The sequence below is a fragment of the Oenanthe melanoleuca genome, chromosome 7, assembly GCF_029582105.1.
Source record: "Oenanthe melanoleuca isolate GR-GAL-2019-014 chromosome 7, OMel1.0, whole genome shotgun sequence".
In the NCBI taxonomy this organism is placed as follows: domain Eukaryota; kingdom Metazoa; phylum Chordata; class Aves; order Passeriformes; family Muscicapidae; genus Oenanthe; species Oenanthe melanoleuca.
The window spans coordinates 5,517,467-5,534,568 of NC_079341.1; the positions used below are offsets into that span (position 1 = coordinate 5,517,467).

General features: G+C 38.8%; 1 protein-coding gene across 8 annotated transcripts in view; it reads right to left on the reverse strand.

The window, feature by feature from the left end:
• PCNT (pericentrin) overlaps positions 1 to 17,102 on the reverse strand; it is a 67,284-nt gene that overhangs the window by 26,761 nt on the left and 23,421 nt on the right. For all 8 annotated transcript variants that reach the window (XM_056496203.1, XM_056496207.1, XM_056496208.1 and 5 more), the window contains exons 19-31: positions 15,932 to 16,398; positions 14,342 to 14,918; positions 13,487 to 13,720; positions 12,375 to 12,539; positions 10,574 to 10,720; positions 9,880 to 10,031; positions 8,900 to 9,114; positions 8,240 to 8,466; positions 6,900 to 7,062; positions 6,225 to 6,368; positions 2,221 to 2,450; positions 1,879 to 1,998; positions 1,329 to 1,349 (exon numbers count right to left, since the gene is read on the reverse strand). In XM_056496203.1, the coding sequence (XP_056352178.1) occupies positions 1,329 to 1,349; positions 1,879 to 1,998; positions 2,221 to 2,450; positions 6,225 to 6,368; positions 6,900 to 7,062; positions 8,240 to 8,466; positions 8,900 to 9,114; positions 9,880 to 10,031; positions 10,574 to 10,720; positions 12,375 to 12,539; positions 13,487 to 13,720; positions 14,342 to 14,918; positions 15,932 to 16,398 (2,862 nt within the window). The remainder of the gene's footprint in view (positions 1 to 1,328; positions 1,350 to 1,878; positions 1,999 to 2,220; positions 2,451 to 6,224; positions 6,369 to 6,899; positions 7,063 to 8,239; positions 8,467 to 8,899; positions 9,115 to 9,879; positions 10,032 to 10,573; positions 10,721 to 12,374; positions 12,540 to 13,486; positions 13,721 to 14,341; positions 14,919 to 15,931; positions 16,399 to 17,102) is intronic.

Below are 17,102 nucleotides of genomic sequence, written 5' to 3' on the forward strand. Positions count from 1 at the left end.
TAAAGATTCTTTGCATTAACACAGATCTTTACATCTTCAAAGTATTGTGCAGTTATCACTAAAGCAGGAAAACACTCTTGAGCAAAAAGAGGAGTCAAATTAATAAGCAAAGAGAGTGTAGAAGACTGGCTAAGAAAACCAGAAGTTATGAAGATTACATTTTCAAACTGCTTACAGGCACAAACATTTTCTTGACTGTGTATGGATCTTACTCCCTTCTTATCTCATCAGCAACTAACCACTGCTAACCATAACATAGGTCTTGCAGTAAAGCTTTTAAGTATAGAAAAATCTTCTAGAAGTCTAATCTTTCCAATGCTACAATATTTTGGCATCAGAATCCCCAAACTATGACATTTCAGACATAAAAATTGTGTTTTTAAGACCACATTGCTGGAAAGCTGGTGTTGAAATTCTGTAGCTAAGAAAACACTTGAAAGAAAACTAAGAAAACATAACCATCACTCTCTCAGTGCACACTGCAGCTCCCAAGAACCAGTCAGCACTCTTTTCACAAAATCATCTCACTTACACATACTTTGTACTTAATAAACACCAGAGGAGGAAACTTGTTATATCTGTTACATGCAGAAATCAGGAGTTCACTTGAGCTGATTTGGTTTGGAGTGAGTTAAGCACTTACTGATGTTACAGCTGCATAAAACAACTGAACAAATACTAACATTTCCTGGCACACAGAATGCCTGCACACCTCACCTACCCACAAATGTCACTTGCTTAGTTACCATCCTTGTGTGTTTTATTCCAAGTAAGTTTTCATCCTTTCTGAGAGTGGTTGCAAACCTACAGTTTTTTCAGCTATGCCCTCCAGCATGGAAAATTCATTCACTTTGAAGATACAGATGTGCACCTCTAACACTCAGGCACACAATTCCATAACTATACAAAAACAGATAGATGGAAATGAAATTAACTACTTTAAAAGTTTTGATAAGAGCCAGGCCACAAACAAAAGCTGAAGGCTAAGGTACAGTTTTATCACCACCATTTCAGTATCTTTGCTTCGTGCTTCAAACCTCAACTTCTCCTTCTGTACCAAAAGGCTGTTCCAGTGAATAACATTCTCTAACACCTCTGAGCAATAAGCCAGAACAGCTAAGTACTTGTGCACAGGAAAATAAGGTGAAAGCAGTTCTTCATTCCCTGCAAGAGTTCTGCAGCCCTAAAACCTGTATTACCCTTAGGTCCAAGTTGTGCTAAGTCATGCCTTGACATATCAAGAAGAGAAAAAAAGCTAAAGCATATCTAGAAGGGATTGAAAGGAAAATGAAAGAAAAGTTAGGAGACATTCATGCTGTTTACCATACCTGTAGAATCAATTCATAGTTCTGTATAATGTTCATTTATGTGAGAAAAAAACAACCAATCAAAAGGGGAAAAAAAAAAAAAAAAGCAAAAGTTAATCTTTGAAGCCAAGCATCAAACAAATGAAAATGTGTAAACAAGAACTCATTTATAAACTTAAATAGGATGAGGTATGCATCTCATGAGGACATCTCTATTACAATTGTTTAGGTGGAAAAAATAATTTAGAACCCAGAAGTCATATCTCAGATGCACTTTTTAGAGCGGAGTGTTGCAGTGTTGTCCACCTTGGTTCACTTAAACCAGACTCAGGTTCCCTGAAACCAGACTCAAACTTTACAGTAAAGCACATGCAACAGTTCATTGCATCTCCATAACAAATAATATAAGTGCATTCTCATTGCCTAAATGTAGTGCAATAAGCTGGGGAAAAATCTGTTCTCTGAGTAATAAAGGAAAGAAAGTCTCCCAACAGCCAGACCCCCAAGTACCTACAGTTTTGGTATTTAATTGTAATAAACCCCATTGACCACCAAGTCTGATTTTACTCACCCTTTGCTCTCTGGACTGTCCTGAAGTCTGTGATTTTGCTGACAGTTTTAACTGTTCTTCCAATTTCTGAATTTCCTGCTGAAAATCATCACGCTCATGTTCCCTTTCTATGGCTTGTTCCTGTAAACCCAGACAGAGAGAATCAAAATATTTTGGAAGACTTCATTACCATCTTGAGTACAAGAATAATTGAGTTTTGTTTTTGTGGTGAAGAAACTGATAATTTAAAAAATAACTAAATACTAATAATTAATGACTAATAATTAATCAGGACTACCTTCCATGCCTCAAACCAGGATGAGAATTTATCACCTCCAAACCCAAATGTGGTCTCTTACTCACATCCATGAACTGCCGCTGGTTTTTAAGCTGTTTTTCAAGAACTTCAATTTGCTGTTTTAATTCAGCAACCTCCAGTAACTTTGTAGCCAGGTCTTGGTTACTGCGCAGCTGCTCTTCCAGTTCCACCTCCAAAACCTTCATCTGAGAGCGTAGGTTGGAATGGTCCTTTTCTGCCTGACACTGAAGCTCCAGTTTCTCCTTTGACAAAAATTCCACTTCCTTGAGCAGACCTGAGGAAGAATAGAAAAATAATAAAAGCTGTCAGTGAAGGGTTCAAAAGTCAACAATCCCCTTTTTGAAGGATGGCCAATTCAATGTATGTGATTTCTGACCTACTGCCATTACAAGCTGCTACAATTTTGCTCTGCTTGCAAAGATTTGTAAAAGCAGTGACATTTTTCTATGCCTGCATGCCAGGTCATCTGGTGGCAGTGCTAAGTAGTAAAAAACCATAATTTCCAGTCAATGCATGGATGACTCACCAGCACAGCAGGTCACACAGGAGAGCTAAGGGCAGTAGATGGGCTTCAAGAAGAGCTGAGAGAATTTTATGATCTGTGAAAGTGTTTCCCTAGCTGTTCCTGTATCATCAGTAAGAGAAGGGTAATCAAAGCTCATTCCTTGGGGCACCAGATAATGATATTAATTAGCACATAGACAAGGCTTTGCTGAAAGCATTGCACCCAGCCAAGTGATAATTAATTAGCTGATGGGTTGGGGAAAGGTGTGCCCCTTGCCTTTGCCTTCTCCTGCAAGACTGTGCAATGGGAAGAAAGGAGATTTTATACTTGCTTATAAAATAGATGTGGGTTTAGTCCAGCATGGTGAACTTGAGCAGCTTCTCCAGGAATGTGAATTTGTGCTGAGGTTGAAAGAGATCCCTTGAATTAACGCTACAAGTTGGATCTGGCAGTGTGGGGAGGATGTCTCTTATACCCCACCACAGGAATAAATAATTTTCTTTGTTTTGAATCTGTCCAAAAGGGACACAGCCTACCTACAACATTTTTTCTAGGGCTTCATTATCCACAGATATTCAATGACATTTCTAAACCCTTGATACTAAGTAAAAAAATCACGAAAATTTTCATGTTCACGTATAAAAGGTAAGTGTGACAGGCTTGGAATAATGCAACAACATTTATACTGCACATTGGGGAATGTGTCACCACAGTGAGGATAATGGAAAACAAGGTGAAGAGCCTGAATTCTCTGGCTCTGGAAATAAAAAGCCAGACAAAGAGAAACAAGAAAAGTCTGGGACAAAAACATGGACTACATGAGCTCCTGAGCTCCACAGCAATCCTGTCGTGGATTACAGCTACACTCCAAGCACTAATTATAGACTACAGAATAACCACAGTGCAATCACTGTGCCACACTCCCAACTTTTAATTTCATTTTTACATAATCACAATAAGCAATCACAAGTTCATTTGCTTGTGGATGTAACTCAGGCTCTGGCAGAACACATGAAGTGAAGATTGCCCCCTGATTTCTCTCCCAATCCCCTTGGAGCAGCATTGCACATATCATCTATTATATGTATCATGTGATGCAACAAAAAAAAAAAAAACCACAAAACCCAACAATAGTCTGAATGCCATTAGAATACTCAATCCTGGCCACAGCTGCATGACAGAGTATATCTTTTGCCAAGAGCTGTGTTTTGCCAAGCAGGAGATGGGAATAATGTGAATAAAACAGCACTCTAGTGTATTTACTAATAAAAGGTGCAGAGAGGAGGGCATGGTCAGGTGCTGGAAATATTTGGGCACCCAAAGGAAGGTCATGGATTTAGACTGACCCTGAGAGAAAAGAACTGGTATTTGGGAAAACAAGCACATGAAGTTTTCCTCCTATATCCTAAGAAACATGGTTGATGGCTTCTATTTTAGCATCCAGAGGAACACTAGTGGTTTATGAGGAACAAAATACTGATCAGGTAACACTGACCTACACAGTCACCTCCTGAGACAGATATGCAAATTAATTGAAAAAAAAAAAAAAAAATTAGGCAAACAGATCTTACCTGGAATCATCAATATTTCATACAAAGCAGGTATCAAATTTTGGTAACCTCTAAGCACAATCTTTCTGACAAATTTTTAAATTATTTTTTTTAAGTACATGTTCCCCAAGAGTATAAATAGAATTTCAGGCAACACACCAATAGGTCATTAACTCACAGATTTGTTTCTTTGTAGAGACAAACCTATTTAATTAATGCCACTTCACATCATGCAATTCCCCTTTGGAAAGGCACACTCCTTCCCACTCCCAAGATCATTAGCAAATGCCAAGCCCCATTCCAAAAGAGTTTTAATTAGCAAGGCCATTCTACTCACATTAGTACTCCATATGAAAAACACGAGATGTCAGCTTTTCAAGGAATGAGCCCATGTCAATCAACTCCAAACAATATGATTTGTATTTATCTTGTTTTCCACATACTACAAACAATACCAAACCTGAGGAAGAGTACTACAGATGGCTGGGGTGGGGGAAAGGGGATGGATTTCAGGACTTGGCCACTGCAGCAAAAGTAACTGTTCAAGTTTTAGGGAGCTGCTGGCACGAGCTGGGCTGCAGCTCCTGGGAGAATGTCAATCCCAAAATACACCATAACCAACTGGGTTCTACATTCCCTCTCCTTCAGAGGGCAGCAGCAAATTTCAGGACAGTGAGGTGGACACCAAAAATAGGTTAAATTAAAAATAGTGTTTGAGGGAGATCTGAATGGACAGAAGGAATAAAGATACAGTAATGGGTAAGAAAGCTCAGTGCATCTTTTTGATTTTAACAGGAATTTACCTACATAACTTTTTATTCACCTGAGTGATTTGGTTTACTCAGCTCACACTCTCTGGGCAAAAGAAAAAGTCTAGAAACAACAGACACTGAATATGCAAGAATCTATGACTATATGTCTGAGGACTATATTTTGAGTAGACCACAAAACAATCATGGCAACTATGAATTTACCAGATCTAAATTTTAGCTACTCAGGAGTTAAGTATGCAAACTTTAGCTCAGGAGGAAAAAAAATTTCTCTTTTAATTTGGCATCTACAAAATTTACTACAGCACTTGACTTCCAAAATTATTGTGTAACTCTATAGATCCTTCCTGCTCATTTCTGGTTTCCTCTGCCATTTCTTTACCAGCCTTCCCTGCCAGTCTGCTTTCCTTTTTTCTGACCTAACTATCCATTCAGTTACATTTCTCTCATCTCCCTTAGACATCATTCACTTCTTGCTGTAATTTTTTTAGCTCACAGTTTTATGTCACCTCAAATATTTCTCTTTTTCCCTCCCTTCTTTAACTTAACTTACTCATTTTGACAGCCCATTTTGTATTACTAGAAGCTTACAGCCAGCTTGCAACCCACTCCATCTCTTAAAAAAAAAAAAAATGAAGCTGATAAATACAGAGACAATGGCACAACACACTTTAAGGCTGATGGCAGCAAAACATCTTTTTCACTTCAAATATTCATTATTGAATTGAATATTCCTAATTTTGCATCACAGAATTAATAGCTTTTTTTTGGCCAAGATACTTATAAAACCAGTAACCTGTTAGACCTAATTATTAAGTACTATTCCTCATTGTTAAAATAAAAAAGAAGTTATCAATTCATTCACTCAGTGTTACAGCAACATGGCAAGAAAAAAAAAAAAAAAAAAAAAAAAATCACACTTTTCATTACAAACCTGAAGCTTCTTTCTGTGCTATATTAGCAACAGGTGTTCCTAAAAATCAAAACACAGACACATGTACAAGATGAACAGGGCATTGTGATCCATTTAGTCTTATACAGAGTATACAGAGAGTGCCAACCTTTAGGCATTTCATCTTTATTGCACCACAAACCTCCTGATGACCCTGATCCATGGCTGTAGAGCTTTCTGCCTTTACAGGAAGATCCATGACAGACACTGCAATGTGCCCTGACTGGAGATAACTTGGTTTTGTGCTCAGAGAGCTGCACCCTCTACTCACCAAGGATTGCTTGCTCCTGGGTCAGCTCCTGGAAGCGCTCCCGCAGGTTCTCCAGCTCTACAACAAGTCGACGCTCAGATTCCTCTTTCAGGTTTAAGGCCTCTTCTAAAGCAGCTTTTTCTGCAACATAGCCTTCAATAATGCCTGGAAGCCAAGTCAGAAGGCAAATAAAGCCATAGACAAACTCATCTATTGGGAAAAAGCAGCTTGAAAAGATGAGTAAACAATTTTTGCCGAACAATGGAAGATGACATAAACAGGAGGTAATAAAGATGATTTATGTTTATACTCCAGTTAGGCTTTTGAAAGGAATCTTTCTTAAGGAATCTTAAGGAATTCTTAAGGAATAAGATGGAATGTTAAAGAATAAAATGTACTAATTAACATATTCTAAGATTATCAATGTTTTATGAGGCTGACACATCACAAAGTGTCTCCAAATCTGCAGAACTCAAATGGGGATCATGAAGCTTTGATGGCTTGGGATAAGCTTACAGCACATCCTCTGCTAAGGACTGACATTAAAAGAAACAGAACCTCCAAGAAGTAAAATCAGATGTTAGATTTAGAGCCTAAGAAATGCAGGAAATGCAGAAAGAAAGCACATAACGGATATTGGGAGGAACAAGCTGTGAGTAAATGACACTGCAATGTCACTCAGCTTCCCTTCCTTACCCTCTGCCTTGTGAAGCTCTAGTGCCAGCTGGTTCTTGGCCTCACTCTCCTCACTGAGGCACTCCATCAGCTCCTGGTGCTGGCTCACCACCTGGGCAGTCTCCCGGTTGCGGCGGCTGAACTCCTCCTCGAACTGCGCGTGGTTCTCGTGCATCTTCTCCAGCTGCAAGGGAACCATGGCCCCAGCATCACCCCTCTGAGGCACGTGCCAGCTAAGAGCACTGCAGCCATGGCAACAAAAATCTTCTCACATTTTTAATAACATCTATGCATTAAGGTGCAAGTTTTGAAGTTTCATTTTACTACTAAGCTGATTTTGCCCAAAACCTCTGGCACTTGGGTGAATCCCTGTACTCACATACCAGTATTTTTGCTTAAGAACATGTTTCATTACTGTGCATAAAAATAAATACCTCCCTATTGGCTAAACTGCTTAGCTTGACTCTTCCTGAGCCACTTGAAACTCAAAGCATCCTTACATTTAAAATCTTCAAGAGATTCAGTCACATCTAATAGACAGTGAAGTCCAATCATCAGGATTCCAGTAAGCAAAGTGTGCTGGATCACAGCTGATAAGGATCACCTAGAGCCCAGATCCACCAAGTGCTTTAACCTCAAGTTGGTTATGTCTCAGTGGAACCTAAAAGTAAATTTATGTGCCTCATACTGGGAGGGATTTTTGAAGATGGTGTACATACATTTCACACATACACATACCCCTGGGTTCCCCAAAATACCTGATGAACAGATGAATTTCAGACATGGTTTTTCCCCTTCACATCTTCTCTTTAATTAGGGAATTCCTTACCCAACAAACTAATTATTGTCACACTAAATTAAATCCTCAGATGCTTACGGTGCTTGTGCATCTTCCCCAGATGTGCAGTCTAGACACTGCAAAACTCAGTATGGAAATACTCAGGGTTTTTATGATGCTAAGTGTATCTCCTTTTGTCACAAAGCAGAATGTAACTACAAGGATATTTGCTGCCATCTTTATATTCCCCAAGCATTGAGACACTGGACAGAGTTTTCCTAAACCTCCTTATCAGTGCTGAAAAAGCATCAATGTGAAGTGTGATAAAACCCCTTCAAAAAAACTCCTGGTCTCCTGAAGTTACCAAATTAATTTAAAATCCCAGTTTAAATCTACTTCCCATGGGATCTCTTAAAAGGCTAAATGCACAGACTTAAAACTGATTTAACATTTTTGGTGTTATACACAAAATCACAGAATGGTTTGGGTTGAAAGGGAAGACCAAACAGTTCCAAACCCCTGTCCTGAGCAGGGACATCTCCCACCAGAGCAGGTTGACTCTGTACAGACTAAAAAGCTTTACTTGTTTAGTTGACTCTGTAACCAGCTCCAGAAGTCTCTCCACTGCAGTGCGCAAACGATGACAAATTTTCAGTATCGTTTCTTCACTTTCACATGCCAATTCTGGCTTTGCAAAAACACTTTCACATAAGTATTGGCTCAACTCAGACACCTCTTCATCTCCTGGAGACAGCTGGTTGCATTCTGTGAGAGTTTCATCAAGCAGCTCCTCTACTGAATACAAGGAAGCTATGGAAAAACACAGAAAAGTGACAACTAGCCAGGAAACTGGTCACCAAAATAACTGACATTAGGCAGTGACGTGGACATGCACTGCAACTTGGACACATCAACAACTCACTGTTGAAAAATCATGAGGGGTTTTTCACAAGGTTTGGCAATATTGTGCTATAAATCAGGACCTGGAACCCTGCATTCCAGTCCATCTATCCTGACCTATAATCTACCCAAGCTTTTCTAACAACATTTTAGTAGTGCACTATTAAAAGAATTAAACTAAGAGAACACTGGTAGACACTATCTTAAGCAGGGACCAGCTTTGAAAGACACAAATGCTGCAAAAAGATATATTCTCTTTCCATCTTTATCCATACAAAAGTATATGAAAAGGCAGTTTTCAAGAATAAGTTGACTACACCCAGGTTCGCTGATTTGTTCTTACCTTTTTCCAAGTGATTGTTTTCTTTGGTTTTAAAACACTGCATGAATCCTATTTCTTCCACAATACTCCGAGTTTCTTTAGGATCTCCAGAAGCCAGACTGTCATCAAGGCAAAGCCCAATCTTGCTGCAGATGAGGTCCTCAATAACTACTGTGGCCTTCACCACTTCCATAAGCAGTTTCAAAACATGCTGGTAAGATTCACGCAGTTTCTCCCTAGAACAAAAGCATATTGGATATTTGAAAAATTGCACACACTTGATTTGAAAGACACCTTGAACCTATTGTAAACCTGACAGTCTAAAATGGGTATCTGCCATGGTTGAGCAGTTATCAGTGGAGATCATTCAGATGACTCACAAAAACCAGGTCATTTTTGAAGAGCTGGCACAGCAAACACCTTTGTCATGCAGTCACAAACATCTCAGCTTTCAACACCTGTGGAAGCATCAGCAAGGAAAATACATCTACTGCTATGGTATCAGTGACATCAAAACACCTACAGGGTGTTCTGGCAGATTTGATAACAGAAGCTCTATTTCTGTTTATGAAAATATTTTACTTTTAAGATTAGCACTAAGTCAGTTTCTGAAAGATGAGAGAGGGAATTCTAAAAGCTTATTCAATATGACATCCTCATGACTTGTCAAATCAATCCACTCCATTTTGGTCACAGAACCTCTCTCCATTTTTAGATTTTTCCAAGATTAGGGACAGCAGAAACCCCAAAACACCAAAGTCTTCATCACACTGAAAGAAAAAGAGCAAGAAAGATACCTGACTTGCTCTTAATGTCAGAATAGGCTGGTAATTTTAAAAACCTCAAAATAATTTGCAAATAAAAGCAATATATCATCCAACACTACTGTTTTGAGCTGGCTTGAGTTTTGCTCGTTATTAATTTCTTTATGAGAGGTGAGAAAACAGGCAAACAAAAAAAACCACAAAATCCAAGCATTATGTAATTAAAGATGAACAAACCTTTCCTCCTTTGACTGCTCAATATCAGATCTCAACAAGGCTATCAAATTTCCTCCTTCTTGGTTTTCCTTGTCCTGCCACTGAAGGAGTGTCCCCAGTTCAGAGTTGGTCTGCTCTATTTCATGCTGTAAAGATGCCACTTTCTTTTCCAGCTGTGGAAATACAGTGACAACACAACAAAGTTAAAAATTTCACCTAAACTTTGCTTTATAAACCTTACCTGAAACCAAGTTTCTAGAAAAATTACTTGTCTCCTTATATTTATTTGTTCAGATGATAGCTATACCAGATTAAAACATATGATTACATATAAATAAAAATACATATTTGTATGTATATACCCACCCACCACCCCACCTCCAGATTTTGCTGCCATTTTGTTATAAACTCTGTCTCATAAGTAAGCTAGCAAATAAGTCAAAGTATCTATTTTTGGAGAAAACTGCAAAGACAGAAAAGCATTCTGCTCCCATGCCAACATTCTCAACCCTCATCAAGTCATACAAGAAGAGCTGGAAAGAATAATGGATTCCCAGACAGGGAATTTTTGGGGTTACTGTTTCCCCCTAATCCAATATGCCACAAGAATTATAGCTGCAGTCCCTCTGTATGCACATTGAGACAGAGAACACTGTGCTAAAATACAACCCCAAAAGCACATTTAAAATCTAGGTTTAAAGTATTTTCTCCATACCTGGGTAATTATTGCTGCCCTTTCCTGCAGCAGAGCTGATAACTTTTCTTGTTCCTTTTGGTGAGCAGCCTGTGCCTTTTCCCTCTCCTGAATCAACATCTGCTCCTTGTCATGTAGTGATGCCTTTTTTTCAGCTTCAAATTCATCCTGCATAAATTACATATACTTGGATTTACTGAGAGAAGAAAAAAATGCCCAAACACCCCCACCATCCTCCCAAAAACCTTCAAACATCCGTATTTTTTCTGTATTCTTCAGAAGCACACATTTTGCTGCTCAGAATAATCAGCATTAACTTACATATCAGCACCTCCAAACAAAATTATGCTGAAACTGTGACCAGAATCAAAAATGGTGTGGCCAGCAGAACCTGGGCAGTGCCTCTGTACTCAGCACTGATAAGGCACAATTTTATCTATGAACACCAACACACTCCAATGTGATGGCCACCTACTTTTTACACTGGCAAGTCAAGAGAACAGTTTTTCCCCATGGCAAGAAATAAGATTCAGAGAAGACCTGCAGTCACCCAAGCTGACATGGGTCCTTTGCAGAAGATTAAGCCAGTCTTTGTCACATGGCCTAGCAGTTAGGAAGGAAAAATGAGCTGACACAAAGGGGAAGGATGGTTTTCTTTGACCTAAAACATGGTATTTGTGGACAAAACCTCTGAAGCAGCCTGCTGGTTCTCAGAAGCACTTAGAGAGTATGTCAGAGCACAGACAGCAATTCTGAATACCTCAAATCTGCTAGGGGAGGCAGAGGGAAGAACCAAGGGAACAGGCTGGCCTGAAGACAACTGCATAATCAGCACAGGGGAGTGGGAAGGGAAAGGCTTGTTGTAAAACCCTCTATCAGCCCACAGTACAGCTCAGTCTGACACTGCAAAGAGATCCAGACAGTCTCTTTTGGGACAAAACAGTCAGACTCATGAGGCAAAAAACCTAACTGAATCCATAGACAGCTGTACCAGCAGGAGAATCAGACCTGGAAAAGTTTCAACAAAAAGTGAAGTTTCTGGTGTTGTAAATGCTAATTATGGCAGCATAAGAGAAAAAAGCAGGGATCATTTCTGGAGTTTCTGCATAACAGTCCAGTCCCAGCTTCTGTGGGATGAAGGCTTGGGTTCAGCTGAGGACAGCAGTGCCAAATATAACTGCAGCAGCTTTTCAGGATACACTTGTGCCCTCTGTTTCTGCACCAGCCAGAGAGAGGTCAAACAGTGATCAGGACTATGCAGAGGGCCAGAGGCAGAAACATCTTGAAAATGCTTATCATGATGTTTATCACCATGAATCAATGAAAGCAGAGAATTAACAACGAGAGTAAAACCAAAGTATCTCAGACAAGGAGTTCACTACCATCACACACTTGGGAAATGCTCAGGTAACACTGAATATTTTGCCACACACAGTATGTGCAGTAGATGGGATGCTAGGCCAAGGGCACAGTGTCTGCAGACACCAAGAAGAAAAAGTCTCAAATGACAAACTGAAATATGTACACAAAGAATGCTGCTTAGATTATGTTTCACTGATTTATTTTTTTTTTTTGTTTTGGCTGAAGGACACTTCATATCCAGTTCAACACTTTAAGCCAACACCGTGGTAAAGACAATTGCTCACAGAACACTGCCTTATTTCCAGTGCTGCTTTTCTAGTTCTAACATGGTGAAGCATGGGAGATCTCATTCAGACTGCCATTTTAGAGGATGAAGAACAAAAATCTTACACCAATTACTCTTTTTCAGCAAAACATACTCCCAGTGCATAGTCAGAAGTGCATTTTCAGCAGAGCCTACCTTCAGCTGTGCAATCTGCTGTTCCAGCAGCACCTCTGACTGACACTTCAGCAGCTCAATCTCCTCCTGGAACTGAAGCTGCTGTTTCAATTTTACATCCTCAAATTGAGCCAGAAGAGCTTTTCTCACAGATTCTACTTCAGAAGCTGATGCAGAAGCATACAGCTGCAGACAAGGAAGGAATATATAATATTTTAGCTGCAGTGTTAGAATTAAAGAAAAAATGAAACCAGACCAAACCCATCAAGCTAAACCAAATTCTGAAAAGTACATTCACAGTCCTCAAGGTCACACAGGGCTGCTGTCAGTCATCATGCTGAGTATAGAAAAAAGCAGGTTGATAAAAATAGATAAGAAGCAACCAGGCACTAGGTATCAAGTATCTCCTGTATTCATGAAACCATCAGGTCAGACTAACACAATTTACTCATTCCAACAGACACTTCCCTAAAAGAAATTTTAAAAAACAAAGAGGAAAGAAGGGGAGAGAAACACAAGGAGATCATATTTTGTTAAGATGTGATTTCCTTTGTTCAAATGGGAGCAAACATTATGCATCTCTATTTAATGCAATTATCCTGGGATACAATACTGAAAAGTCTGAGAGATTTTTGTTCATATAGGGTTTTTTTTCCTACTGTTCTCTCTAAGAAGAGTCACTGTAGTAATTAGAATATATAAATCCTATTTTTAGGATGATGTGCTTGAAGACTGAATCACCATTAGAACCTCCCAGGAAAAAAATGAAACTTCCTCCCCAGGCAATCTATTCTTCTAAAAGTGATTTAAGAGTTATTTAGAATATTAACAAATCTTCAATTTAGTAAGTGAAAAAGCACAATATAGTAGTATTTTAACTTAATGTGTTCTGTGGTTATAGCTGGATAAAGCTCATTTTGTTTGTGACTTTTCCTACTATATGAGTGTAATATATAACACCAGTGGCTGCTTACATCTACAGAGGTCAGATTGTATCCTCTTATTACTGGCACTATTAAAAAAACTCAAAAACCATCCAGATATACAATCTTATTTCTAAGCTGAATAAAACTGAATTTACTTTAGGATAAAACATGGATTGTTTTGGGTTTAGGTATTAACAGCATTCTGACCTCTTGCTCACGTTCATGCTGTGCTTTTAGTTTCCCCAATTCTTCTTCCAACACCCTGGAGTACTCCTCCTTATGTTTCTTAATATCTGCCTCATGAAGATCCTGGAGCTCTTGGAGTGCTTTCCTGTGCCTTTCCTCCATCTGCAACACTTCATCACGTAACAGATCCAGAGCCAGACGTTTTTCTTCTTCCAGCAACTGCCTTTGATTTCGAAGAGCAGTGTTCAAATCATCCTGTGGAAAAATTTAAAAAAGGGGAGGGAAAAAAAAGTAAGTGCAAATATCTTTGCAGTCCATTTGTCAAGCACATGTCCTGCTGTATCAAACCTTTTAAAGTAAACAGGAGCAATATTGTTTCATGCAGGATGAGCATATATACCCTTTAAAACATTTAAATGGGTTTATTTTCTTATCTAGTTTAAGCTTTGTAAATCCTTACTTAGTCAGAATGATATTCTGATTCCTAGAGATATGGCTTAATCTCCAGAATTGCAGAATTTACTTTGGTCCAATCACTTTCTGAAGACCTACACAACAGCTCTACTGGGGAGAGAAGGTCTGAGCCACAGAATGGAGATCCTCCAATCTTAAATAAGTTAAAAGATACACCTAATTTGTACCTTTTCAACAAACGATACAGGAGACTCATTAGACTGAGCATTTGGGGCAGGAAGCAACAGATGGATTTAATTTTCAGCTAGAGTTTCCTGTTTCAGCTCATAATATGGCCACACACAATGTGTCAGTGGTGGCACAGAGAGGCTGTGAAAATATCTCCTGAGAACAAAGGAAAAGGAGATCCCACACAATGTGTCAAGAAATTTCACCTCCTGTGCTAGCTTTTCTTTGACTCACCTTATGAGCTTCTTCTGCTTCAAGAGCCATGGTTTTAACCTTTTCCATATTAACAGTAGCTAGCTCAATTTTCAAATTGTTTAGGGAAAGCTGAAGTTCTTCAGCGTGCTTTAATTTCAGCATCTCAATCTCCTGAAGCAGCTGTGCCTGATGCATTTTATCCTGCTTTTGGAGATGCTCCCTGTGCTGCAGCTGTAGCTTCTCCAGAGCCTGACTGTGCTCATCTCTCACAGTCTGAATTTCAGATAGGTAGGAAGACTCCAAGGAATCCAGATTTGACAAGTGTTTAATCTCCAGCTCATCAATTTGGGCCTGATGCTTTGTCTGTAGGTCAGCAACACAACTTTCAAGCTGAATCTGATGTTGATTTTCCAATGTAGATTTAAGTGTCTCAATTTCAGCTTGGTGTTTTGCCTGAAAATCAGCTGTCAGAGACAAAATCTGCTGCTTATGCTTCTCCTGTAACTGCTGACTTTGGAGTTCCAGCTCATCCACATGTTTCTTTTTCAGCTTTTGGAGAAGAGTCTCTTGCTCAGTTGTGAATTTCTGAGTCATTGCTTTGTGTTCCTCCATAAACCTGTATTATTTGCAAGAAAATTAGGAGACCATTGACAAAAAAGTAACATTTTTTAAAAATAATTGAGCTAATAAATAATCCAAGGAAAATAAATAGACCTCATCCCCCACAGGTTTTACTTGATGTTTGAAATACAGAACTAAATTCAAAGCAAGCTATAACAATGATTTCATAGCCATGTAATTAAAGGTTCCTGCAATGTCACTTGGGAGTATCTGGTTATCACTAGAAAAACTGGCAACTTAACAATACAGAGCAACACATTTGAGAAATACTGCCATGACATTGCTGCATCTCAAATGTGTTGTCTGCAAATAAATGAACTGTCATAACAAACACCTCTAAAAACATCTGGTAAAGACAGATATAAAACCACTGTGGAGGTATATGTGGGATACTTGGGGGCTCCTCCAAACCCAGCTGAGTTCTGCTTAAAGCTTGATGCACAAGATTTAGTATCTGAAGTACTAACACTTACTGAAATCAGTAACTAGAGTATTTTTGAATACAGACAACAGTAACTAAAAAAAAACAACCAGTTATCTAAAAGTTAAGTTCCTGCTTTCAGTTTTTCCTTGCAGTCATTATTTCTCCAGTATTGTTCTGAAAACATATTTTTGGGGAGGGAAGAAGGGATAAATTTGAAGCAATGCATGCAAATACCAACATATGGTTGTTTACTTCCCTTAATTCACTTGAAACAACAGGTGTAGGAAAGGGAAGAAAAACATTTGTTCCAGGCATCAATCAGCATTGAAAAATACCAAAGGGGGCCCCATCAACCTCAGCATTCAATGGTTAGCACAAGCTTCATTCACCAGGAAAAGCTTGTTTAAATTCATTTGAGATGTTTAAAAACATTTAGAGAATTTTTACACTTACAGCCTTCTCTTTGAAGGCTGGTATATGATTTCTATGTCAGTCAGATAGTGCCATCAAGTGACTATTTTGCATTATTAAGGTTAAAGTAAGACCAAGCAACTCTAAAAATGGCAAGGGAAAAGGAAACTTACTTGTTTTGTGCTTCCAGGAGTTTGAGTGCACATTCCTCCTGCAGGCAGAGCGTGGTTTTTTCCATTTCTTTTGCCATGAGGGCTTTGGCTGCCTCCAGGTCAGCTTCATATTGCTGCTGAGCTTTCTGCACAGCCTGGGCACCTGCAAGGCTGTCCTCCAGCTGCTGCAAGTTGTTCTGCTGCTCCTTCACCAGCTTCTCCAGCTCTAGAATTTTGGCAGCTTGGTGATCTTGAAGTTGGATCATTTCAGCTTCACGGAGTTCAAACTGGTTTTGTAAGTTCTGCTTCTCAGATTCTGCTCTGGTTTGCAGTTCCATTTGCAATAGTGATAACTTCTCTTCTGCAAGGATTCTCTGGGCCTCACTTTCACATTGCCATTTCTTCTCTTTTTCTTTGTACGTATTCTCTATTTTCTGGACTTCTTCTTTTAATTCATTTTTGTGATCCTCAGCAATTTTATATTTTACCTGTGAAGACAGTAATTCAAAAGGAGAATAAACCACCAAAATCACACTGAAGTGCATGAAGTAAACACGAGGCATTTAAGGTCTTGCAAAAATTAAATTCTAATAGTGAAGTCACCCTTCCTAATGAAAGTAAGGCTGAAATGACAATTTATAAACTGACATGTATTAAATTCAATGATTAAGAATTAATTTGAGTTATGAAGGTAAGAAAAAATTAAAGCAGAATTCTAGCATTAATATGGTACTATATTTTGATATTTCTCTTGAGGACACTTATCTTCTTTTCAGAAGTTCAACTTATACAGCCATGGGCATCTTAGGTGTTTATATTAGGCATGAATGAAAATAGCTTTTTAACTTCCTTTTAAAAGCCACATAAAAAGCATGTAGCACAAAAACAGAAGCCAAAGCAGCAAATGATTGGTCAGTGATAGAAGGCAAAAAAGACTCTGTCTGGCTTTCTCCACCAGTTTCTAAGCCTGGAAAAGGATACACATATCCATGGCTTTTTAAAATGGGTGGAAAGGAGAACTTGATAAATAAGAGCTTCACCCATGTAATTCTCATAAGCATTCAAATATGCAACAATTTAAGCAATGAATTAACATCCAGTCTAAGTTTATCCTTGGATAGAACAGCTGATTTAACATATAAGAGTGACAGTATGGTGGTGTCAACTCTAAGACTTGGAGGTACAGGAGTCA